This window comes from Lepidochelys olivacea, assembly GCF_965140295.1.
Source record: "Lepidochelys olivacea isolate rLepOli2 genome assembly, chromosome: 3".
Taxonomy (NCBI): Eukaryota; Metazoa; Chordata; order Testudines; family Cheloniidae; genus Lepidochelys; species Lepidochelys olivacea.
The window spans coordinates 185,275,607-185,302,639 of NC_140413.1; the positions used below are offsets into that span (position 1 = coordinate 185,275,607).

Consider the following 27,033-nt stretch of genomic DNA (forward strand, 5'->3'; position numbering starts at 1 on the left):
AACATCAACGTGGGATGGCCGGGAAAGGTACATGACGCTCGCATCTTCAGGAACTCTGGTCTGTTTCAAAAGCTGCAGGAAGGGACTTTATTCCCAGACCAGAAAATAACTGTTGAGGATGTTGAAATGCCTATATGTATCCTTGGGGACCCAGCCTACCCCTTAATGCCATGGCTCATGAAGCCGTACACAGGCAGCCTGGACAGTAGTCAGGAGCTGTTCAACTACAGGCTGAGCAAGTGCAGAATGGTGGTAGAATGTGCATTTGAACGTTTAAAGGCGCGCTGGCGCAGTTCACTTAGACCTCAGCGAAACCAATATTCCCACTGTTATTACTGCTTGCTGTGCACTCCACAACATCTGTGAGAGTAAGAGGGAGACGTTTATGGCGGGGTGGGAGGTTGAGGCAAATCACCTGGCTGCTGGTTTCGCACAGCCAGACACCAGGGCGGTTAGAAGAGCACAGGAGGGCACGGTGCGCATCAGAGAAGCTTTAAAAATCAGTTTCATGACTGGACAGGCTACGGTGTGAAAGTTCTGTTTGTTTCTCCTTGATGAAACCCCCGCCCCTTGGTTCACTCTACTTCCCTGTAAGCTAACCACCCCCCCTCCTCCCTTCGATCACCACTTGCAGAGGCAATAAAGTCATTGTTGCTTCACATTCATGAATTCTTTATTCATTCATCACACAAATAGGGGGATAACTACCAAGGTAGACCAGGAGGGGTGGTGGAGGAGAGAAGCACCAGGAGGGGTGGTGGAGGAGGGAAGGACAAGGCCGAATAGCACTTTAAAAGTTTAAAACTTTAAAACTTATTGAATGCCAGCCTTCTGTTGCTTGGGCAATCCTCTGGGGTGGAGTGGCCGGAGGCCCCCCACCGCGTTCTTGAGCGTCTGGGTGAGGAGGCTATGGAACTTGGGGAGGAGGGCGGTTGGTTACACAGGGGCTGTAGTGGCGGTCTGTGGTCCTGCTGCCTTTCCTGCAGCTCAATCATACGCTGGAGCATATTGGTTTGATCCTCCAGTGGCCTCAGCATTGAATCCTGCCTCCTCTCATCACGCTGCCGCCACCTTTCAGCTTCAGCCCTTTCTTCAGCCTGCCACTTACTCTCTTCAGCCCGCCACCTCTCTGCCCGGTCATTTTGTGCTTTCCTGAACTCTGGCATTGTCTGCCTCCACGCATTCATCTGTGCTCTGTCAGTGTGGGAGAACAGCATGAGCTCAGAGAACATTTCATCACGAGTGTGTTTTTTTTGCCTTCTAATCTTCACTAGCCTCTGGGAAGGAGAAGATCCTGTGATCCTTGAAAAACATGCAGCTGGTGGAGAAAAAATAAAGAGACAGTGGTATTTAAAAAGACACATTTTCTAGAACAATGGCTAGACTCTTTCACAGTAAACCTTGCTGTTAACATTACATACACAGCACATGTGCTTTCGTTCCAAGGTCGCATTTTGCCTCCCCCCACCACGTGGCTAGCCCCTCAATCCTCCCCGTGGCTAACAGTGGGGAACATTTCTGTTCAGCCATAGGCAAACAGCCCAGCAGGAATGGGCACCTCTGAATGTCCCCTTAAGAAAAGCACCCTATTTTCAACCAGGTGTCCATGAATGATATCACTCTCCTGAGGATAACACAGAGAGATAAAGAATGGATGTTGTTTGAACGCCAGCAAACATACACTGCAATGCTTTATTCCACAATGATTCCCGAGTACGTGCTACTGGCCTGGTGTGGTAAAGTGTCCTACTCTGGTGGACGGAATAAGGCTGCCCTCCCCAGAAACCTTTTGCAAAGGCTTTGGGAGTACATCCAGGAGAGCCGAAAATGCCAGGGCAAATTAATCATTAAACATGCTTGCTTTTAAACCATGTATAGTATTTTAAAAGGTACACTCACCAGAGGTCCCTTCTCCACCTGGCGGGTCCAGGAGGCAGCCTTGGGTGGGTTCGGGGGGTACTGGCTCCAGGTCCAGGGTGAGAAACAGTTCCTGGCTGTCAGGAAAACCGGTTTCTCTGCTTGCTTGCTGTGAGCTATCTTCCTCGTCCCCAAAACCTGCTTCTGTGTTGCCTCCATCTCCATTGAAGGAGTCAAACAACATGGCTGGGATAGTGGTGGCTGAACCCCCTAAAATGGCATGCAGCTCATCATAGAAGCGGCATGTTTGGGGCTCTGACCCGGAGCGGCCGTTTGCCTCTCCAGTTTTCCGGTAGGCTTGCCTCAGCTCCTTAAGTTTCACGCAGCATTGCTTCAGATCCCTGTTGTGGCCTCTGTCCTTCATGCCCTGGGAGATTTTGACAAACGTTTTGGCATTTCGAAAACTGGAACGGAGTTCTGATAGCACGGATTCCTCTCCCCATACAGTGATCAGATCCCGTACCTCCCATTCGGTCCATGCTGGAGCTCTTTTGCGATTCTGGGACTCCATCATGGTCACCTCTGCTGATGAGCTCTGCATGGTCACCTCTGCTGATGAGCTCTGGCCAGCGTGGCAAGCTGCAGGTGACCATGCAAACAGGAAATTGAAATTCAAAAGTTTGCGGGCCTTTTCCTGTCTACCTGGCCAGTGCATCTGAGTTGTGAGTGCTGTCCAGAGTGGTCACAATAGAGCACTCTGGGATAGCTCCCAGAGGCCAATACCGTCTAATTGCGTCCACAGTACCCCAAATTCGATCCAGCAAGGCCGATTTAAGCGCTAATCCCCTTGTTGGGGGTGGAGTAAGGAAATCGATTTTAAGAGCCCTTTAAGTCGGAAAAAAGGGCTTCATCGTGTGGACGGGTGCAGGGTTAAATCGATTTAACGCTGCTAAATTTGACCTCAACTCCTAGTGTAGACCAGGGCTAAGATCTTGTAAAACTGTGTGTAAAAGCACCACTTGGTGACTCCAACCATAACAATATAAATAGTAAAAACAAATATAACCCCTTCACCCAATTTCTTTTATTGTGAGTGTCTGATTTATTTGATATTTCTCTGTCCATGGAACTGCACTGTTTTAACCAATTTCACTGTAACTTAGGAACAAGTTAGTTAAAAGATAATCTTCCCTTTTTGGTAAAAAAACATCCCCTTTGCAAGAGTTTTAGAACTGGAAATCTTCATGGTTTTTTTGTTTATTTTTCTTGCTTGCATTTTAAACATTATAAGAAGAGTAAGATTTAAAAGACAATCTCAGGATTTTTTAGGTCTGACTCATGATTTTTGAATGCTTGGAGTTGGCAGTACCGTAATATGACTTCAAACCTGACTGAGCCTTCTGGATGCAAATAATAAAATAATGATAATGATGGGATCTGACTTTCTTGAAAGACCACCACATCCCAGCTTTTATAGTCTCGCTTCACTGCTGCGGCCACCTACTGTTTCTTAAGGAAATAGAGGACTAGACATGTCTTCTGCTTTATTTAGGGAATCTCAGTGAACTTCTGCTTTACTTATTCTCCTAGACCAAATATAGCAAATTTTGGTAACTATATTTTTATTCTTTCATAAATTATAATTGTAATATCTCATTTCCAGAAGATCAATAGTTTTGAACATACATACAGCCTCAAGGAGAGTACTACGTATTATTATGTGTATGTCTGTTGTATTGCTTTCTTGTGCTTTTATTAAAAACATAAAATAAGAAATAAATCTGATATGTGGCTTCATTCCTCTCTGTTTCCAGGCATGATGCAACTTATATACCTTCCACACTTCTTCTGCATTTCATCATTTTGAAAACTGATTTCATGGGAGTTGAAGGCACTCAGTACCATACAGAATCAGGCTCTTTTGGAAGGGTGCATGTTGTACACCCCAATGAACATGAATTATAGCCTCACATGAATGAGTTTTTGCATAGATTTTTGAGATCTGGGCATAATAGAGTGAAGCAATCTATAACAGTGAAAATACCTGTTTTTGGAAAGGGTAGGGGACAATTTCCTGGTGCAAGTGCTGGAGGAACCAACTAGCGGCAGAGCTCTTCTTGACCTGCTGCTCACAAACCGGGAAGAATTAGTAGGGGAAGCAAAAGTGGATGGGAACCTGGGAGGAAGTGACCATGAGATGGTCGAGTTCAGGATCCTGACACAGGGAAGAAAGGAGAGCAGCAGAATACTGACCCTGGACTTCAGAAAAGCAGACTTTGACTCCCTCAGGGAACTGATGGGCAGGATCCCCTGGGAGAATAACATGAGGGGGAAAGAAGTCCAGGAGAGCTGGCTGTATATTAAAGAATCCTTATTGAGGTTACAGGGACAAACCATCCCGATGTGTAGAAAGAATAGTAAATACGGCAGGCGACCAGCTTGGCTTAACAGTGAAATCCTTGCTGATCTTGAACACAAAAAAGAAGCTTACAAGAAGTGGAAGATTGGACAAATGACCAGGGATGAGTATAAAAATATTGCTCGGGGATGCAGGAGTGAAATCAGGAAGGCCAAATCACACCTGGAGTTGCAGCTAGCAAGAGATGTTAAGAGTAAGAAGAAGGGTTTCTTCAGGTATGTTAGCAACAAGAAGAAAGTCAAGGAAAGTGTGGACCCCTTACTGAATGAGGGAGGCAACCTAGTGACAGAGGATGTGGAAAAAGCTAAATGTACTCAATGCTTTTTTTGCTCCTGTCTTCATGAACAAGATCAGCTCCGAGACTACTGCACTGGGCAGCACAGCATGGGGAGGAGGTGACCAGCCCTCTATGGAGAAAGAAGTGGTTCGGGACTATTTAGAAATGCTGGACGAGCACAAGTCCATGGGGCCGGATGCGCTGCATCCAAGAGTGCTAAAGGAGTTGGCGGATGTGATTGCAGAGCCATTGGCCATTATCTTTGAAAACTCATGGCGATCCGGGGAAGTCCTGGATGACTGGAAAAAGGCAAATGTAGTGCCCATCTTTAAAAAAGATAAGAAGGAGGATCCTGGGAACTACAGGGCAGTCAGACTCACCTCAGTCCCTGGAAAAATCATGGAGCAGGTCCTCAAGGAATCAATTCTGAAGCACTTAGAGGAGAGGAAAGTGATCAGGAACAGTCAGCATGGATTCACCAAGGGCAAGTCATGCCTGACTAATTTAATTACCTTCTATGACGAGATAACTGGCTCTGTGGATGAGGGGAAAGCGGTGGACGTGTTGTTCCTTGACTTTAGCAAAGCTTTTGACACGGTCTCCCACAGTATTCTTGCCAGCAAGTTAAAGAAGTATGGGCTGGATGAATGGACTATAAGGCAGATAGAAAGTTGGCTAGATTGTCAGGCTCAACGGGTAGTGATCAATGGCTCCATGTCTAGTTGGCAGCCAGTATCAAGTGGAGTGCCCCAAGGGTCGGTCCTCGGGCTGGTTTTTTCAATATCTTCATAAATGATCTGGAGGATGGTGTGGACTGCACTCTCAGCAAGTTTGCAGATGACACTAAACTGGGAGGAGAGGTAGATACGCTGGAGGGTAGGGATAGGATACAGAGGGCCCTAGACAAATTAGAGGATTGGGCCAAAAGAAATCTGATGAGGTTCAACAAGGACAAGTGCAGAGTCCTGCACTTAGGATGAAAGAATCCCATGCACCGCTACAGACTAGGGACCGAATGGCTTGGCAGCAGTTCTGCAGAAAAGGACCTAAGGGTTACAGTGGATGAGAAGCTGGATATGAGTCAGCAGTGTGCCCTTGTTGCCAAGAAGGCCAATGGCATTTTGGGATGTATAAGTAGGGGCATTGCCAGCAGATCGAGGGATGTGATCGTTCCCCTCTATTCGACAATGGTGAGGCCTCATCTGGAGTACTGTGTCCAGTTTTGGGCCCCACACTACAAGAAGGATGTGGAAAAATTGGAAAGAGTCCAGCGGAGGGCAACAAAAATGATTAGGGGACTGGAACACATGACTTATGAGGAGAGGCTGAGAGAACTGGGATTGTTTAGTCTGCGGAAGAGAAGAATGAGGTGGGATTTGATAGCTGCTTTCAACTACCTGAAAGGGGGTTCCAAAGAGGATGGATCTAGACTGTTCTCACTGGTAGCTGATGACAGAAGAAGGAGTAATGGTCTCAAGTTGCAGTGGGGGAGGTTTAGGTTGGATATTAGGAAAAACTTTTTCACTAGGAGGGTGGTGAAACACTGGAATGCGTTGCCTAGGGAGGTGGTGGAATCTCCTTCCTTAGAAGTTTTTAAGGTCAGGCTTGACAAAGCCCTGGCTGGGATGATTTAATTGGGGATGGGTCCTGCTTTTGAGCAGGGGCTTGGACTAGATGACCCCCTTCCAACCCTGATATTCTATGATTCTACCTTCTCTGTCACCCTGAGGCTCTAGTAGTCCATGTGGCTCTAATATGACCCTCCTTGGGGAACCTGCTCTTTTACCTGCTTCAGCAGGTGCTGCTGCCACCTCCTGGTGACTTTTTAGACTGCTTACTAGGACCAGTTTGGGGCTCCTAATAGAAAGTTAGTTGAGCACTAGTCTACATAGCTGAGTGGACAGGCTATCATGAGCTGATGCATCCCTCTGGCAGGTTCAATGTGGTGTGAGGCAATAGGGCACTCCCTTTAGCTGTACCTGGCTCCTATGAAATAGGTCTTTCCTCTCTGTGCTTTCTGTTTACCCCAAAAGTCAAGTATTTTCTCTTGATCTCCATCATAGTCAAGGCTATAGTTTTGTTTTTTCCCCCCATTTGACTATAACATTAGAGATACTCTGACAGTGAGATGGCCAATGGTAAAGCTGTGATGAATTTTCCAATGCCAGTACTGATTTCACATCACTCTTCTGGTGCTCCTGGAAAAGCTCCCATGTGGGTTGCAATTAGGAAATATGTGGCAACTTGTTTTAAAAACTGCAGGCTAGATGCAATCTGATGGATCAGATCACTTATTTTCTTTATTGTTATTTTAAGTTCATTCTTTAAACACGTCATACCTGCTGTGATTAATAATATTTATCTTGATATCTAGCATAAGACTGAATCTAGCATAAGACTGCAGCAGGGGAGATTTGACTAACTCTGAAACTTTTTCCATGAGAGGTATAGGTGCTTTGCCAAGAGCTTTATTTCCTTCCCTTCAATCCAATATCACTAGAACATGCATCCAATGCATCTGATGAAGTGAGCTATAGCTCAAGGAAGCTTATGCTCAAATAAATTGGTTAGTCTCTAAGGTGCCACAAGTACTCCTTTCCTTTTTGCGAATACACACTAACACGGCTGTTACTCTGAAACCTGTCACTAGAACATATTGATCCTGTCCTTGTATCAGGCAACAAGATTTCCATATTCTCTATTTTACGGTTGTGAACCTGTAAGTAGGGGAGATGATTCTTATAAACAGATTGGAAGACTGCAGGCTAGATGCAATCTAGGTGAATACTCTTTCAGTCCTTCTTTGGCTTTAGAGACTTAGCTTTGAATTATTTTATGTAATAGCAATATTTATGTGGCTTTCCCCCTGATGAACAATCAATATATAGAAAATCTTAGCATATAAAAAAGCTGTCATTACATAAAGCATAAATAAGTTATTTAATGTTCAGGAACTTTGGGTTGATGAGTGAATAGATGCATGGAGTGGAAAATACAGTATGATTGTAGCTCAATGCAAACTATTCACTCATCAACCCAAAGTTCCTGAACATTAAATAACTTATTTATGCTTTATGTAATGACAGCTTTTTTATATGCTAAGATTTTCTATATATTGATTGTTCATCAGGGGGAAAGCCACATAAATATTGCTTATGACAACCCAATTCCTGTTTCTTTGCCCCTTTCCCCTCATCACCCCAGAGCCCAGCTAAGGGGGCCAGACACCCATAACCCCTCCCCACAGAGCCCAGCCATGGTGCACCCCCCAGGCAATAAACCCAACCCCCCCATAGCCTAGTTTTGGGGGCCCCGGCCCAGATACCTCCTCTCCCCCAGAGTCCAGCCATGGAGCTCCCCTGGCCCAGACACCTGCACCGTCTCTACCCTGAGCCCAGCTGCCCCACCCACCCCCAGCCCTAGAGTGACCAGACTGCAAGTGTGAAAAATTGGGACGGGGGTGGAGAGTAATAGGTGCCTATATAAAACAAAGTCCCAAATATCAGGACTGTCCCTATAAAATCAGGACATCTGGTCACCCGACCCAGCCCAGACAGCCACCCCTCTCCCACACAGAGCCCAGGGATCCAGAGGGAGAAACAGCCTGATGCTTGGTCCCAGGCTTGCATGGAGTTTCCTGCGCACTGCCATCTCCTTCCCTCAGGGCATCCTGGGAACTGCAGCTGCCAGGAACCCTCTAGCTCCCTCCCCTTCCCGACAGTGTCTTCTGTGTGAGATAGGCTCTGCCAGGTCAAGTGACAGCCAGCAGCACAGCAGCTCATTTCTACAGGGGAAAGGAAATTCTGTATGCACGTTAATTTCTGCAAAATTCTGCATTGCGCAGTGGTGCAGAATTCCCCCAGGAGTAGTAGATATTGTCCATAAATTAAATTAAATTAACCTACAATATAAGGAGGCCAGATTCTAAATAATTTATCAGCTCCTTGTCCCCAGTCTCCTAGCCAACCAGTTCCATTTCCCCCCACCTTTCCTGGTTCCTTGTCCAGTTGGTCTCTCTCCCTGCCCACAGGGCTTACAGTTGCTCTGTTGCCACACCTACATTCCCCTTCTCCACTGGTTCCCAATCCAAATCTCCCTTCCTGGGCACACCTAATCATAGTGTCTGAGTCTCCCTGTCTGGAATCCTCATCCAGTCTCTTCACCAAGCCAATCCCAATTCTTCCCTCATACTCAGCTCCTCTTGTTAGATGTCTCCCCCCTCCTCCCCCCACCAGTCCAGTCTTCTTGCCTGATCCCAGTCTTCTTGCCTGGGAACTCCCAGTCTTCTTGCCTGGGAACTCCCAGTCTACACTGCCTGGACCCACTGGGGTGGGAGGCAGCACTGAGAACACAGGAGTGAGTCTCTTTGCTCTCAGTTCCAGAGTCTGGCCCCAGCCCAGCCTACAGCAACATGGAGATGCAGTTACAGGAGGAGACCTGCTCAGCACGAGGTTGGCGCATGACCGGTATGGAGAGAATCTTGGGAATTTAGCTACTAAAATCTGAGGCAGCTCTACTGAGCATGTGCAAACTGCATTTTTTCCAAAAGCTTATAACTTAGTCACATTTGTTTGGATTTTCCTGGGGATGGCTTTTTGCACATCCCTGACACAAATGCCACCTCCCCCTGCCAAATTTCAAGCCCTGTCTTCAAAGCTTTGGGCCTGATGACAGCTTCTCCAAAAGATCAACAGAAATTTTTACAATGGGCAAAGCAATAGACTTTTTCTTAGCTTTGGTCTCAGAAAAGGCAGAACCATTTTGTCTGAAAGTTTCCAAAATAAATTCAGGCTGAAGCAATATGGAAGATTTCAGCCTAGATGGTTAAAGTTAAAAGGCCTTATAACAGGAAGTGCTACAAGTTCCACCTATAATATACACACATACTGATGGTGATGGAGTCTCCTGTTGAATTTAATGGATGAGCTACAGTCACTTATTGTGGGTCCTGAGATGAGACCAAAGACCAATTTCAGACAGGTGAAAGCAATTGTAGCAGAATGTGGACTGCTTTTAGCTTTATGCCTTGCACATTTCCACTTGATTACATCAATCCTCAAGAGCTCTCAAAGTTTTTCAATCTGAGATGGCAGAGCTGTTGTCATTAAGTCTTATGATGGGATAAGAGCTCCCAGGTGTTGAGGTTAACACTGCAAGACTATTACCAGCAGGACAGTGGGGTGGGAGGAGGTATTGTTTCATATTCTCTGTGTGTATATAAAGTCTGCTGCAGTTTCCACGGTATGCATCCGATGAAGTGAGCTGTAGCTCACGAAAGCTCATGCTCAAATAAATTGGTTAGTCTCTAAGGTGCCACAAGTACTCCTTTTCTTTTTGCGAATACAGACTAACACGGCTGTTACTCTGAAACACTGCAAGACTGGAGGTTGGCCTTGAGAGTATCTTTGTAACGTTTTCTTGATCTACCTCTAAAACAAGTTCGAGCCTGCAATTCTCTGAGAAGAGACTTTGATATTCTACTGTCAGACATACAGACCACATGACCACACAATCCGAGATATAAATCTTCAATGCCTGTGATGTTGCAGAAATCAAGGACCTCTGTGTTTAGAGCAAAACCTTGCTATTTAATGCCAAGTATCCACCTTAGACATTGTAGTTGGACTTGGTCCAAGCATTTTATGTGGTGCTGATAAGCAGTCCACATATTGCAGCGGTAGAGGAGTATAGTGATGACAGTATTGTGGTAAACATCAATTTTTTTTTGCAGTCTGACATTGTATTTGTTCTGGAGATGAAACTGAAGTTTTCCAAAGGGATCACTGTTTTTCAGGTTGGGGTGGGGGAGTAGGGTGCAGGGGTGGGGGTGAGGACTCTGGCTAGAGGTGCGGGCTAGGGATGAGGAGTTTGGCATATAGGAGGGTGCTCTGGGCTAGGACCAAGGGGTGCGGAGGGTGGGAAGAGGTTCAGGGCTGGGGCAGGGGGTTGGGGTGCAGGCTCCGGCGCGGGATGTGGGCTCTGGGGTGGGGCTGGGAATGGGGGGTTTGGGGTGCAGGAGGGTGCTCCGGGCTGGGATCAAGGGGTTCGGAGGGCAGGAGAGGGATCAGGGCTGAGGCAGGGGATTGGGGTGTGGGGAGAGGTTCAGGGCTTCAGGCTCCGTGCGACACTTACCTCAAGCAGCTGCCAGAAGCAGCAGCATGTTGGAGCGCCAGAGGGGGCCATTGGAGTACGTAGGAGCCAGAGGGGGGCCACGTGGAGCGGCCCCCAACCCTGCTCCCTGGAGTGGGGCCATGCGGCTGCTTCCGCAAGCCACATGGAGCGGCCCCTGACCCTGCTCCCCTGCTGGAGTGCCGGAGCGGAGCAAGCCCCAGATCCTGCTCCCCAGTAGGAGCTTGAGGGCTGGCTTAAAACCGCTGGCATGTCAGACCAGGCCCGCCGGCTTTAGTTTGCCCATCCCTGTACTAGAAGTACAATCCTATTATGGACAATAGTTTTGTTTGATCCTGGGTTCATTTACACACAAGAATGTTATGGAAGCCCCTTCAACAACCACAAATAATAGACTTGCACTGAATCATAGAATCATAGAATATCAGGGTTGGAAGGGACCCCAGAAGGTCATCTAGTCCAACCCCCTGCTCAAAGCAGGACCAATTCCCAGTCACTGCATTCCCTACTCAGGCAAAATTCCAATTGCATGAATAACTGTAGGGTATGAAAGACCCTACTTGAGTGATGTTACAGAGAACAAATTAATTTATAAGAGATCTACTAGGTAACCCACATTTTTCTTATGTGTTTGCAGTGTTATTGTAGCCCGTTGGTCCCAAGATACGAGGGACAAAATGGGAAAATATATTTTACTGGACCCACTTCTGTTGGAATAAAAGAGAAGTTTTGATCTTCAGAGAGCTCTTCTTCAGGTCTAGAAAGACTGGAAAAGATAACCAGACTGTCAGCGAAAAACAAGGTGGGACAGATTGTTAAGCATAAGGGGTTAAGATATGTTGTGGGCTACCTCCTAAAATGAAGTGGCCAATTTACATCTTCAGTAATAAGACAAAGGAAGTTAGTAGGTTGCAAACTGTTGTAATGAGCCATAAAACCACCGTCTTTGTTGAGTCTATGATTTTTACTGTATAGCAGTGTTATGAATTTAAGTTCCCAGGCTCATCTTTTGAAAGCATCATGCAGGTTTCCTTTGAGGATAAGGACTGAGAAGTCAGCGATGGAGTGATCCCCTTTGTGAAAAGTGTTTGCTGCTGGGTGATAGGGTGTTTTTATCTTTTATCATTTTTCTGTGAGTTCACTCAAGAGTGTAGTGTTTGTCTGGTGTCACCCACATAGTTGTTATGGGGGCATTTGGTGTACGGAATTAGGTTCATCATGTTGTGATAGGCATGTGTGGACCCATGGATGTCACATGGATGAGTATTGTGAGGGGTATTAATCATTGTAGCAGTGAAGATACGCCTACAGGTCTTGCATCTGTTATGGCAGGGTCTGGTGCCACTTTGAATTGATGTGTCCTGGTCTGTGGAGGGCTTACTTCTGATGATGAGCTTGGTGTGATTGGGGAATTGTTTGAAGGCCAGGAGAGGGAGTTCAGGAAAGATTTCTTTCAGGATGCGGTCCCCATCAAGTATAGGTTGTAATTGCTTGATGATGCCCTGTATGGATTCCTGTGTGGGGTGATAAGTTACATGAAAGACTCCCTAAGCTTATTTCTACCAGCTTAGGTAAAAAATTTCCCCAAGGCACAAATCTCTATTTGTCCTTGGACTGAGGTATCCTGCCACCGCCAAGTGATTTAGACAAAGAATCAGGGAAAGGACCACTTGGAGTTCCTATTCCCACAATATATCCCCCCAAGCCTACACCCCCTTTCCTGGGGAGGCTTGAAAAAAAAAACAAGGTGAGCACAAACCAGACCCTTGGGTTTGTAGGACACTAAAAACCCAATCAGATTCTTAAAAAACAGAACTTTATTATAAAGAAGAAGAAAAAAAAAGTAAAAGAAGCACCTCTGTAAAATCAGGATGGAAGGTAATTTTACAGGACAATCAGATTCAAAACACAGAGGATTTCCCTCTAGGCAAAACTTAAAAGTTACAAAAACCAGGGATAAACCTCCCTCTAGCACACGGAAAATTCACAAGCTAAAACAAAAGATAAACGAATGCATTTCCTTGCTTTACTTACAATTTTTGTAATCTAGTGCTTAGTTCCAGTAGGGCTTTGGGAGATGTATTTTCCCCGTCCTGATTCCTCGCTGACCTGGAGAGACCCAACAAAAAAGAACAAAGCAAAAACCTTCCCCCACAGATTTGAAAGTATCTTCTCCCCTTATTGGTCCTGTTGGTCAGATACCAACCAGGTTACCTGAGCTTCTTAACTCTTTACAAGTAAGGAGGGATTTTATGATACTCTTAGCTGTATGTTTATGACAGCCTTGTACTGCATTCAGGCAGATTGACTCTTCTAAGTCCTCTAAAATGGACATTCTCAGTTGGATTCCTCTGAAATTTGCTGTGCCTCAACTGGGTACAACACAGGGTTTGTGACCCAAATTTTAGATCATTTGAGCTAGAGGTTCTGGAGATATAATCCCCACAACACAGCCATTTTTCAAAACGTTTGTAGGTGGTTGGTTTGTTTTTGTGCATAGAGCTATATACCAAACTATTGCTGTGGGTGATGCAGGTAAAAATGGTTTCAACCTGTCAAATTTTACCTAAGGTAGTGCATGGCACCCACTAAAACTTTTGGAGACCCAAATTGAGAACAGTATTTAAGAAATGTATATCTTTTCCACTGTACATGCACCAAAACAGAAAAATGCCATTCCCAGTATTTTATATGCTTTAAAGTTTGACTCGTCAGTGCTCTAAAATCTGAATGGTTACTCAGATTGCTTTGAAATGTGATGTGCCTCATGGGGGAGGCACAGGGTGGTGTTAGTGATCCTGATTTGGGGTCACTTGACCAAGGGGTTCATGAGTTATAGCCTCCCCATACCCAATTTTCTTCTACTGTATTTCATTATTAAGTTGAGAGGTACCAAGGATTCACAGACTTCACACAGAATCACAGACTTCATTGGGATTGATGGCTGTGAACTCACCATTCAATTAACATAACTAAGGATAAGCTAATCACTGGCCCCTACCTAAGACAAAAGGAGTTTTGGACTGAGTGGCTGGAGATTGCTGCAATTCCTGAGCTCTGGGTGGCAATTTTATTTTGGGGGGAATTTACATACATGAATGCTTCCTGGGAGGGGCATTAGGAGGCAGAGAAGTAGGGGAATAGGAAGAGAGGGGTTTGGGGCTGCAATGAGGGGACTGGAGTTATGGAGCAGAGAAAGAGGTTGTGGGCTCAGATGAGGGAGGCATGGGAAACAGGGGGATTACAGCGGTGGGACACTAGGAAGAGGGATGTGAGGCTCAATGATGGAGGCCTGGAGGAGAATAGAGGCAGGGGTGCCTGTCAGGCCCATTTTCCCCTTCCATTTGTGTCATAATCTGCCCCCATCCAAGCTCATCTACAGAGGTGTGACCCCCATCCCTACCCCCCCCTGTGAGCCAGTTTTGGAGGGCGCTTGCCTATTGGTGTGTGGGAGGGTGTCTGAGCCCTTCTTCCTATTTCCCCTATGTAAGCTGGGCTCTGGGGGTCCCTGAGGCCCACTCCCTGCCCCCACATGTGTACCAGACTCCAGGGGTTCTCTGGTCATCTGTAATGATCTGACCGCTTCTCCCTGCCCCCCTCACATGAGCCAAGTTGTGAGGAAGGTCTGAGCAAAGGAGCTAGGAGGGGCTCCCTTCTCCCCAGTAGTATCTAAGCCCTGCTCTCTGCCCAGATATGTGCATCAGGACCCCTGCTCATCTACAGAGGTTTGACACTCCCATGCTGACACCTTGGAGATGGGCAGAGTAAGGAGGTATCTATTGGATAGAGGATCTTTCTCTCAGTCATAAAACGGTGAGTATTTTGGAAGAAACGCTGTCTGTGATTTCTCTCACCAGACCTTCTAAAAACTCCCCCCTACCCTCCTTCTGAAATACAATCCAGAAACTGCACAAGTGGGGTTAGAGGAAAGGGGGAAGTAATAGCAACAGAAATGTTTGTATAGCAAGGAGTGAAGACATTAGGGACATGAGTTGGAGGAGGGCTTGTTGTAGTGGGGAATGCAGTGAAGAGGTCAGGGAATAGGTTGAATCAAGGCTGGTGGAACCCAGCTAATTGGTTTGCATACTGGCTCGCTCTGTACGCAAAGCATAGGATGTGATATGTACAACTGCCTAAATGTCTTCTCATTACTACCAAATGACAATCTGTACTTGGAGGTGCAGATCCTAGTATGAGTGCAGTGTGAAGGGAAAGGGTGCAGGGTGTGAGAGATTAAAGACTAGGATTTTTCAGCTTGGAAAAGAGGAGACTAAGGGGGGATATAATAGAGGTATATAAAATCAGGAGTGGTGTGGAGAAAGTGAATAAGGAAAAGTTATTTACTTGTTACCATAATATAAGAACTTGGGGCCACCAAATGAAATTAATGGGCAGCAGGTTTAAAACAAATAAAAGGAAGTTCTTCTTCACACAGTGCACAGTCAACCTGTGGAACTCCTTGTCTGAGGAGGTTGTGAAGGCTAGGACTATAACAGTGTTTAAAAGGGAACTAGATAAATTCATGGAGGTTAAGTCCATTAATGGTTATTAGCCAGGATGGGTAAGGAGTGGTGTCCCTAGCCTCTGTTTATCAGAAGAGTGGAAATGGATGGCAGGAGAGAGATCACTTGATCATTACCTGTTTGGTTCACTCCCTCTGGGGCACCTGGCATTGGCCACTGTCAGCAGACAGGATATGGGGCTGGATGGACCTTTAGTCTGACCCAGTATGGCCATTCTTATCTTCTTATGAAAGATGGAAGCTGAGCTGAGTCCAGACTCCCCACAACTCTGGCTGCCCAGTCTGGAAAGGAAGAGATGGAGGAGCTAGCATGAGGAGATCAGCTGCTGCCCCACAGTATGGGCTGCCCATGTTACTGAGCTACTGTCTCTCTTGATAAAGTAGGGAGTCAGGTCAGGGTCCTGACCTCGTTCCCTGTTCTGGAAGAAGAAATGGTAACTCAATCAGAATTACTGGAACACCTTTCTGACTCCTGCCAAAAATAGTAGAGCAACATTCCACAGCATTTTAGCACAACTGGAGCACTGAACCCTAGCACACTAACACCCATAGAAGTGTATGCAAATAATTCTCATTGGCATGGGTAGTCTCCCTCCCCCCGCCTTTTTTGTCATTTAATAGTGTTAGATGAATAGTGCTGTGGATGAGACTGAATGGGTTGTAAAAGGAGGTGAAGAGTTTGAACATTTCAGAAGCTGTGGAGCTGGCAGAGTAAAGGTAGTAAGGGGGCATAGCTGAAAGAGGACAGAGGTAAGGTTGCATGGGCAACCATAACTGTGCATTTCTTAGTATTCAGAAGTTTGAACCTTGCTCAACTCAACATTCTGCAAAGGGACGACGTACCACCACCCTACCTTAACTCTGCAGTGAAGTAGTCGTTTTGCCATTGAATATAAAAGGGTTCTTTTTTCAGCATCCGTGACTATGTGCACGGCCAGGGAGTTGCATCCTTTTAAACCAGCAATTAACGCAGGACTGATCCAACTCCCTTTCAAGTTAACAGGAGCATTTTCATTGACTTCAGAGGCCATAGGCCTAATCCAACTCCCACTAACATCAACCAAAAGACTCCCCTTGACATATCCCATCAGAATAAGATGATTAAAACACCCAGGAAAAAAGTCTTCACAATACTAATTGTGGTGCATTAAAAAACAAACCAACCGTGCACAAACAAAAAAATCACCACTTTTTCATTTTTTAAGTTTACAACTAGTTTTAGCTTTGTATTCTTATCTTTTATCCTCAATTTCAACTGTTTTTCCTGAGAAGATAGAAGAAGGCTGGTTTCATAACACAGGTGCCTGCAGTTGCATGAAATTAGATGACATTCTCTAGCTCTTGCACCATTCATCCTAGATTTCAGATTTTTTGTGCCCCAAATTTACAGTTTGGATTAAATAAGTTTTAATTAAAATGGTGATTGATGACAGAATGCTGTCTGGTGTCATCACATGGCTTTCATAAATTCTCCGGACGTGCAAAGCATATTATGGATAGTGTATTCTCTCCTACCTCAGGACATTAAAGACAATCTTCTCTAATAGACATGTTTGCACCCTTGATAGCATTAAAATCTTCATTCAAACCTCCTTATACTAATAGCCTTTTTTTTCCTTATAGCTTCTTTTTGTAAAATGAGAACAGCTCAAATTCATGAGTGCAAGCATAAGGAATTATCTTCTAATGTAAAAGTCATGCGTTGACTTACACCAGAGCAATGAGATTGGAATACAAATAAGACAGTAATCTAAGGATCCTTGATAAGTCGCTTTATTTTATATCCTTCCCATTTCTTTTCTTTCCAAATAGGGTATTTTGCTTCTTGAGCTCAGAGGAATGGACTGCCTTCTCAGCTGAGATTATCTGAGATTACTACTCCTGGGGGAATTCTGCACCAAAAAATTAAAAATTCTGTACACAATATTTTAAAATTCTGCAAAATTCTGCATATTTTATTTGTCAAAACAACAATATAATCACACCAGTTGCAATTATTTTTGGTCATTTGTTTAAAAATACCTGTCAGCAAGTATGCCTGAAACAATATAGACAAATTTTTTTTTGACAAATAGACTTCTTACTAGGCATATTAATACAGAACTGAGTAATAATTCATTTAAACTACAATACAGAACTGTATTTCCTACATCCTTCAGAAGCACTGTAAAGGCTTGGGGGAGTCAGGGGTAACAGAAGACCTGAGGGAGAGGGAATTAATTGCTGGGAAGGAACCTGGATGTGAACTTGGTTGGTTGTTGGGTATGGGTGGGGAAAAAAGTACAGTATAGGGTTTTTTGGGGAGCTTCCCCCATGTAGACTCTGGCTGACCCCTAGCCTCTCCCATTCAGTCAGGCACATCTGCCCCTGTCACCATGTGTCCTTGCACCCCCACTTGGACTCACATTCTCCCCATCCCCATATGGCCTTGCATCCCCTCAGCCAGCCCCTCCCCTCATCTCCATGTAGCCCTGCACCCCCTCTCCCCATGTGTCTCTGTACCCACACTCAGCCATCCACTTCTCCCCTGTGGCCTTGCACCCCTCCCCATCCCCATGTGGCCCTGTGCCTCCACTTCCACTCAACCCCTGCCCCATTGTGTCCTTCCCCACTTGCCCTTATGAGGGCTTTAAACTAGGTTCACCGGGGGATAAGCCCAGAGGTAAGTGGGATACTGTGAGGAAACACAAGGAGGAGGGTACAAGGTGGGAAGCCTCCTGATTCATACTGAGAAAGTAGGGCAATCGGCTAGTTATTTTAGGTGCATGTACACGAACACAAGAAGCCTGGGAAACAAGCAGGAAGAATTAGAAGCCCTGGCACAATCAAGGAATGATGATGAGATTGAACAAACAGAAACTTGGTGGGGCAGTTCACATGACTGGAGCACTGTCATGGATGGGCATAAACTGTTCAGGAAGAACAGGTATAGGAGGAAAGGTGAAAGAATTGCATTGTATGTAAGAGTGGTATGATTCCTCAGAGCTCCAGTATGAAACTGGAGAAAACCTGTTGAGAGTCTTTGGGTTAAGTTTAGAGGCAAGAGCAATAAGGGTAATGTCATGGTGGGCATGTGCTATAGGACCACCAGATCAGGAGGATGAGGTAGACAAGGCTTTCTTCGGACAACTAACTGAAGTTTCCAGATCACAGGCCCTAGTTTTAATGGGGGACTTCAATCGATTGGGAGAGCAATACAGCCATGCACAGACAATCCAGGAAGTTTTTGGAAAGCGTTGGGGACAACTTCCTGGTACAAGTGCTGCAGGAATCAATTAGGGACCATGCTCCTCTTGACCTGCTGCTTACAAACAGGGAAGAATTGGTAGGGGAAGTAGAAGTGGGTGGCAACCTAGACAGCAGTGACCATGAGATGGTTGAGTTCAGGATCCTCACAAAAGGAAGAAAGGAGAGTAGCAAAATACAGACCCTGGACTTCAGAAAAGCAGACTTAGATTCCCTTAGGGAACTGATGGGCAGGATCCCCTGGGAGGCTAATATGAGGAGCAAAGGAGTCCAGGAGAGCTGGCTGTATTTTAAAGAAGCCTTATTGAGGGCACAGGAACAAACCATCCTGATGTGCAGAAAAAATAGCAAATATGGTAGGTGACCAGCTTGACTTAACAGTGAAATCTCTGGTGAGCTTAAACTCAAAAAGGAATCTTACAAGAAGTGGAAATTTGGACAGATGACTAGGGAGGAGTATAAAATATTGCTAGACCATGCAGGGGTGTAATCAGAAAGGCCAAGGGACGATTGGAGTTGCAGCTAGCAAGGGATGTGAAGGGTAACAAGAAGGGTTTCTACAGGTATGTTTGCAACAAGAAGGGACCCTGACTGCATGGGGGAGGCAACATAGTGACAGATGATGTGGAAAAAGCTGAAGTACACAATGCTTTTTTTGCCTCGGTCTTCACAGACAAGATCAGCTCCCAGACTGCTGCACTGGACAACACAGTATGGGGAGGAGGTGAGCAGCCCTCTATGGTGAAAGAACAGGTTAAGGGCTATTTAGAAAAGCTGGACATGCACAAGTCCATAGGTCCGGATCTAATGCATCTGAGGGAGTTGACTGATGTGATTGCAGAGCCATTGGACATTATCTTTGAAAACTTGTGGCAGCTGCTCTGTTTAGCACCACACCGCCCTCTGGTGGGCAAAAGGTGGAACTGCTACAACTTTCCAGCAGAAGCTGTTTTCTGCAGAAAAAATTAAAAATATGCATGGCACATGAATTATGCACATGTGCAATGGCATAGAATTTCCCCAGGAGTAGAATATACTCTTAGGCCATGATACTTCAGGTGATCTATGCAAACAAACAGTCTGCCTGCACAGATCAGCTTGCAAATTGGAGTCCCACTGCTGAACACACATTAACAACAAGCAATGAATGGTGTCCATACAAAGCTAGTTCTTTGTTGAGAAAATAGTGGTGTGGTGGCACAGAGATTTAAAAATAAAACCACAGTTAAACCTAATTGTCATTAGTTCAACAAATGCAACCCATCCCCCCAATTGTTAGCACATAAATACGGATTGTCATGATCTAGTTTTAAAAAGATAAAGTAGGGAAAATAGTAAGGATTGAGGAAAGAAAGCTATGATCATAGACGGCACAACACTTGGGATCAGGTGCTTTTATCAAGGGCCGATTCCACTGATCAAGAGATCAGGAACTGTTTCATGATGGATTTCTTATATCAGCCTCTCTGGAGTGAGATGTTTTACAGAGACTTCCAGTCTTCAGAGACTAGAAACAGATACGCCAGCTACATTTTACACAAGTCAGACATCTTTAAAAAAGTGGTTCTGTCCACTTGAGGTATCAAATGAAAGGCCACTCTGTGGATTCTGCAGCTAATCACAAGATCATCCCTCTGCTCTTGCATGTTATGATAAGCAGTGTACTAGTTTACAAAGCTCACTTGTGGTTTAGACCATTCAAGCATAAAGATAACTTGCCTAGCTTCTTCTTCGTAACACGTACTGTGCTCTAACAGCAGACACATTAGACTCTACCCCTCATATTATAGTGAGGTATACAAGCCAGTCTTGACAGGTTGGGGGAAAACAAGTCAAAAATAATTCCTAGCCATAGGAAAGCCTGTGGAAGGGGGTCTGGGGAGATGGTGTTCCCCTTACAGATTTTCGCTAGCTTCTTCTGGTGAGGGAGTGTGGAGTTTGCCCCCACTCCTGACAAAAGCAGGGGGGATAGACCCCTCAAATCTCATGAACATAATAAGATTCACTAATGCTACTGTAGTTTTGATGTAGCTTTGCAGGATTGTCTGTACAGTGACTTCTGTCTCTCCCTACTGTCTTGCAGACTCATATAGCCTTGTGGCAGCATAGCTCCAGTACAAAATTTCTTCCGAGTTAGACAGGACCAGCAGCACAAATATGAGTATTTCCAAACATTGCGTTCCTCCCCAAGCAACCTGTTTTATTTTGTTCCTCTCTTATGCTTTCGTTTTCAAGTGTTATTTTGATTCTTTATGCAAGAAAGATGGAACGTTGGAACTGGAAGGCTCTGTGACAGTTGTGAGAGTGGCAAGAGAAAATGTCTGGTTAGTTCTTGAATCTATTTTAGGAGTAGTCTGATGGAAGAGCCTTCAGTATCCTACCTTGTGTCCTTGTCCCCATCCCCCTCTTATGGATTCGTTAGAGACAATACTCACTCCCAAAACAGCTTTGAATCCCAGTGATGCTATTGGGATTGTAAAGAATGATTAAAAGTGTAGTTTTGATTCCAAATTAAGTTCAGCAATCATTTCCATCAAGATTTGTTACTTTTTTGCAGTTGGTCTAGGAAGTCCTTTATAAATATACTTTTTAAAAAAATATTATTATTCTTTAGACTTCTACTTATCTTTTCTTAGGGCAGAATCTAAGAAGCGAAACCAGATTTTGTTGTATGATGTTCATATGAACACATACCATTTGTTTAACAATGTGTTTGAGGGGTTTTTTCCTCTTTTTTTCTTATTTCAGAAGCCAAGAGCACACAGTAACAGCAGAAGACTCCCCTAAAGACTACACTCCAACATCAGGTAAAAACTGACTTGCAAAGTTTTAGGAAAATAGATAGGTTTTAAGGTAAACTACAGAAATATTTTGTAAAAATTTTGTTTGGCAGCAGTGGAAAGGTTTACATGTACTGCCTGAGATCAAAAGTTCTTTTCCTTTCATGAACATAAGAGGCAACTGGGGAAAGGAGTTGCCAAAGCAAAGACAAACCAACACAACTGCATATAAAGAGTGAAGTACTACTTTTCCAGAGGCACAGGATTCAGCTAATTCTAAATATAACTCGCAATATAAAGGAAAGGATGATCTTAGCTGTCCCTGGAAGATGCACTTTGAGGGTGAAAAAATAATTCAGTAGCCCATGTTCACTCAGCCCAAAGATCCTCTTGATAGAAGATTTCTAGTCAAGATGACTGAATGGCTCAGAACAATGTTGGAAATGACAATCTTTCATACTAGGCAGTATGGCTTCATGGATAAAGGACTGGATTGGGACTCAGGACACCTGGATTCTATTCCTGACTCTGCCACAGGAATATTGGGAAAGTCATTTCACCTCTCTGGATCTCAGTTGTAACATTGAGATGATGATACTGACTTCCTCTGTAAAGCACTTTGAGAGCTACTGATCATAGGAGCTGACTCTGTGGGTGTTCCCCAGCTGGAGCACCCACGGAAAAAAAATAGTGGGTACTTAGCACCCACTGGCAGCCCCTCCCCCCATCAGCTCCTCCCCCTCCCCCCCCCCCAACACCTCCTTCCTGCCGACAGCCTCCCCATAAGCTCCTGCTCCTCCCCCTCCCAGCACCACCCACCGGCTTCAGATCACCTGTTCAGCGGTGTGCAGGAGGTGCCAGGGGGAGGAGGAGGAGGAGCAAGGGTGGGGCATGCTTGGGGAAGGGGGTGGAGTGGGGGCAGGGGTCAAGCACCCCCGGCAACTTAGAAAGACAGCCCCTCTGCTACTGATGAAAAATGCTACACAAGGATTGGGTATTGATACATCACTGGTTCAAATCCAGCTAAAGTCAATAGTTGTAGCAAAATAGCCACTATTTGAAGGCTGTTTGGTGGTTTTTGTAAAACAAGTCACCCCAGTACCCTATAATTAAATGTTGATAATATAAACAAAAGAAAAAAAAAGACATTGAATTAACAAGCATTTCAGCCATGAACCCTCATGCTCTGCTGGTCTACTGTATCCCTTTCTGCATAAAGAAATTTGCAGCAGCCGCTATCGCTTACTATGTGTTTAGATCGCACCAAGCACATTCTGAGCACTATCACAAGTTTAAAAAAATATGTATTTCCATTTGAAATCCTTTGCGTTTTGGGGGAAGTGGTTTCAAATGACTGCCTTGATTGTGGTCACTTTAGTGGACATTTCCTTTCCCACCCTTTTTCTGCCTTGCCTATTTGGACTAAGCAGTTTGGGGGCAAGGACCATCTTACTATGGACAGGTCTACATTACAAACAAACATTCTCCAGCATAGCTATGTCAGTCAGGGGTGCAATGAGTTAGAATTTTTGCTGGTACAGCTATGCCAGTCACAAGCTCCTAGTGTAGACACAATTATGCTAACAAAGTATGCTTTTGCCAGTACAGCTAATTTCACATGAGAGCAGTGGGGGCCAGAATAAGCTATACAATCAAAAGCATATGTTTGCTGGTATAGCTGCAGCCACACTTATAGCTATGCTGATATACAAGTTTCACTAGTCAAGGGCATGGGGGGAAAAGCCACACCCCTGACTGACATAGCTATTCTGATAAAAACCCCAGTATAAATGCAGGTACACTGACAGAAAAGTACTATCGTTTGGGGAGGTGGTGCTCCTACCCCAACAGAAAAACTCCTTGGGTCAGTGGCCACACTAGGGAGCTATGCTGGCATAGCTACGCCAACACAAACTCTATAGCTTAGACATAGCCTAGAAATGCTTTGCCCATAAAATATACTAATATACTTATACTGGTGAAACACTTTTAGCATAGATATGGCCTATGTGTTTTTACAGCAGTTAGTATAGTCAGTTGGGGGTCTCTAGATGTTACTGTAATACAATAATAAAAGTATTTTTCCAGTGACTGCAAGAAAGCCACGGGAGGTAACTAAACCCATGCAAAGACAGGTTCACTTTGGTTTAATGCTACAATAGGTACGATCAATCTCTCAACAAAACTGGTTTAAGATCACATCTCAGTTTTCAGAGCCACAGATGCAATAAAGATGGCCACTGCTGGAGGACAGGGTAGATTCCAGGTTTTGTTATTAGAAGAGATACAGCTATAGTTAAGGTTATTTTGGTTAAATTAACTGTAATTTTCCAAGCTTTCTAATGTTTGGGTGTGTTAAAAATGTGATCTTTAAACAAAAAATTCAGCCTAAGCTTTACTGTTATTCTGGAGAAACTACAGTATTCTTATTCTTTTTTCCTTTAAGTCACTGATGAATGTTTACTATCTTAATTTGATGTTAAGTTGTTTTTTTTTTGGCCAGGAATTAATTTAGGTACCTTATAAAGTGTAAAAATTTCTTGGCAACATGAGTTTCTGTACAAGCTTGTTTTATCCCCCTCCCAGAATGTGATTCTCTAGCACAATTCACTCTCCCATTCAGTTCTCATTCTCCTCACCACCAAACCAAACCACTTGGTTCCACAAACTACACACACACACAGGGAAACTGCTTATAACAAAAATTCAGAGAGGCCGTAATGTATACTGAAATGGCTTATCACTAATTTTTGTCAGGTACCCCCAATACTAGTCAAAGGCTCCAGTTTCAACCTGAACCAACACATCATCAATATTTGAGATCCTCATTTGAAAAAAGTATCCGGTCACCCTGATTTGCCTCTAAGCTTTTTCAGTAAAGTTCTATGGTAGCCTATGAATTTGAAGCTTCAGACAAATTGATTTAATTCTGGCAAAATTAGATCATAGATCTGAAGACTGCCTTTCAGCTGCTCATGTCCATATGTTAAAACTAGGGCCCTACCAAATTCACAGTCCATTCTGGTCAATTTCATGGATATAGGATTTTTAAAAATGTAAATATCATGATTTCAGATATTTAAATCTGAAATTTCATGCTGTTGTAATTGTAGTGGTCCTGCCTCAAAAAGGAGTTGTGGGATGACGCAAGGTTATTGTAGGGGGGTTTGCAGTACTGCTACCCTTACTTCTGCACTGGTGCTAGCAGCGGAACTGCCAGCAGAGCTGGGAGGCCAGAGAGCTGCAGCTGCTGGCTGAGAGCCCAGCTCTGAAGGCAGAGCTGCCGCCAGCAGCAGCGCAGAAGTAACGATGGCATGGAATGATATTGCCACCCTTACTTCTGCGCTGCTGTCTGCAGGGCTAGGCCCTTGGTCAGCAGCTGCCATTCTCCAGGTGCCCAACTCTGAAGGCAGTGCAGAAGTAAGGTTGGCAATACTGTGACCCCCTTAAAATAACCTTGCAACTCCCCTGCAACTCCCTTTTGGGTCAGAACCCCAATTTGAGAAACGCTGGTCTCCTGTGTGAAATCAGCATAGTATAGGGTAAAAGCACACAAAAAAGACTAGATTTCACAGGGAGAGACCAGATTTCACAGTTGGTAATGTGTTTTTCATGGCCAAGAATATGGTAGGGCCTACTTAAAACCAATGCACTAAAAGTAAAGGAGAATACTGGTAGTGAAGAATTTTAAATAATAACCTGGGACACTAAGATTTCACAGATTAGAGCTAGGTTTAAAGGAAAAAGCAGTTAGATAAGAAGTACATATATAAAATTACAATATTGTATTTAAAGATTTGCAAGTTTGCAGAAGTCATGTTTGTACCTTAGTGTCATTTGAGTTTTAGAACCAAGTGATTATGAAAGCAAGAGTATTCAAATGATTTAAAGAAGAGCATTTAAAAAATTTCTCAGAAGCCTTACAACCAAGATTTAAATTTGGTAAAATTCTGCAGACTAGATCAAGGTCTAAATGAAAGCAGTTTTGTCACAAAGAATTTTTTCTTCTGAGAACAGTGTAATTATAATCATGCAGGCACTCAGACCCTTTTTGGAATGGACAAAGTGGACTAGACCCAAATAAGATATTGGCAATAATTCTGAGTGAAAGTTATTTTCTCTTCCTACAAATAAAGTTATCTTTCTACAAATAAAATAACGTCATTTACTTCTCATCTCTCTGCTTTCAGTGGAAGGGACAGAGTTAGAATGCTCTTTTTAGGCAAGAGGAAAAACTATACTGATTTGTTGACCACTTCTCAAAGCAACAAAATGGTACAGGCCACAGTATACTACTCAATAGATGGCATCTTGTTGTCAGAAAAAGATGTTAAGTTAAATTTTACCATTAGGCTAAACCCGAAACACACCAAGAGAAAAATTCTTTGAATTCAGATTTGAGTTTTTTAGAAAAACTGTTGTTTCCTAAAGCCTATGCGATCTCCATTTGTTCACGTAGAACAAGTTTACCTTCAGCCTAGCATGTTTTTAGTCTTCACTATTTGCTTACACTTGGCATAGTTAACAAGTGTTTGTTACTGATGCTCAGACAAATAGTTGAAAGCTTTGCATGATCAGGACCTGAGTAAACAGAAATAACTCAAGTGTTTATACTAAAGCATTTGTGCTTGCAGGATTGAGGCCACAGTCTTAAGGGAGTAACTTTGGAGACAGCAAATGATTTTCCTCTTATTGCTACCATTTCCACAGGATATGCATATCTTATAAAAAAGAAAAATAAATGTAACTCATTTCACCAGTTTCTGGTCTAAAGTCCCCTGTTGAATACCAGCCATGACAAGTAGTGATTATTTAAAAAAGTGTATGTCTGAAACACTGGAACAAGACAGATAATATATTGCTATATTTAGCAAAAGATAATACAAGTGAGAATTTGGAAAAGGGAGATGTACATTGCCAGGATGGAAGAGTTGCTAAACAGGATCTGGCAATAGGTAGGCATTGAGTGGAAACCAAGGAAACCCCCACCCCAAGCCATTGAGGCCATGTACACATCTAACAAAGTTACCAGGGCACACAATACACACAAGGAATTTTAGTCAATCATTTCATGTCTCCCTACCTACCATTTTATACATTACATTAACTGAAGGTTCTGAACACTTACTCTCCCACCAGGCTTCCTCTTTTGTTGCTGCTCCACATTGCTACCAAAAATAGCAGACTCTGTAGAGACTTCAGCTCAGATGCAACTGGAATCTTAACCTGCTCTCTGACGATTCACATAAACCCAAGCTGCCTAAATAGCTGCTCTCTTCACTTTGTTGCTCCAGGAATTGATTAATCACTTCTCTCCCTGAGATCACCAGCTATACCTACACTATTATTATTTCCGCCCTACATTTTTCCTCCTCCCACAAGGAAATGTATCTAGCCTCCCTTCTTAAATGCAAAACCTTCACCCCTCTCTCTACCCTCTTCCAGAGGCACACACATCTATACTCCTTTCATAGATATTGCTGCTGTTACCACCAGTCATTCAATAATTCATTCTGCTTCCACTAAGAAAGGCATTTGCAACCCTTGTGAACAAACCATTACTGCTTTCAACTCCCCGGCAAAAGCCTCCTTCTTCCCCCTCCTCTCCCCCAAAGCATCATCCTTTGTAACCCAAACCCTTATACCCCACTTCCGCCAAACACTTCTAGGCCTCTTCTCTCACAGTGTCTGTACAATACTCCCCTCATAAACACTGAGCCCCAACAGCTGCCACCCAGCCCCCTCTTCTGCTCTCTCCCCATCCCTCCTACCTCCCCTATAGGGTGGGTGTCCCAAACCCTTG

General features: G+C 44.2%; 1 protein-coding gene across 5 annotated transcripts; it reads right to left on the reverse strand.

Annotated features, from left to right (window-relative positions):
* Positions 1-655: 655 nt before the first annotated feature.
* On the reverse strand, positions 656-26,954 carry LOC311517673 (uncharacterized protein). 5 transcript variants are annotated; one of them, XM_084622715.1, is made up of 4 exons: positions 26,359-26,954; positions 12,717-12,791; positions 1,900-2,284; positions 656-1,318 (listed from the first exon to the last, which is right to left on the reverse strand). In XM_084622715.1, exons 3-4 carry the CDS (start codon positions 2,279-2,281, stop codon positions 807-809), a joined length of 894 nt encoding a protein of 297 aa, XP_084478841.1. In that variant the 5' UTR covers positions 2,282-2,284; positions 12,717-12,791; positions 26,359-26,954; the 3' UTR covers positions 656-806. The 5 variants fall into 5 exon arrangements, with proteins under 5 accessions (XP_084478841.1, XP_084478842.1, XP_084478840.1 ...); XM_084622716.1 differs by lacking the exon at positions 12,717-12,791; XM_084622714.1 differs by lacking the exon at positions 12,717-12,791 and having other exon boundaries at positions 1,900-2,496.
* Positions 26,955-27,033: the final 79 nt, after the last annotated feature.

Bases quoted from the DNA above. Each gene is read 5' to 3' on its own strand.
- LOC311517673 (XM_084622712.1), bottom strand. From the start codon at position 2,572: ATGCACTGGCCAGGTAGACAGGAAAAGGCCCGCAAACTTTTGAATTTC. The intron at 1,319-1,899 runs GTGAGTGTACCT...TTTCTCCACCAG, and splicing joins AGGTGGAGAAGGGACCTCTG to CTGCATGTTTTTCAAGGATC.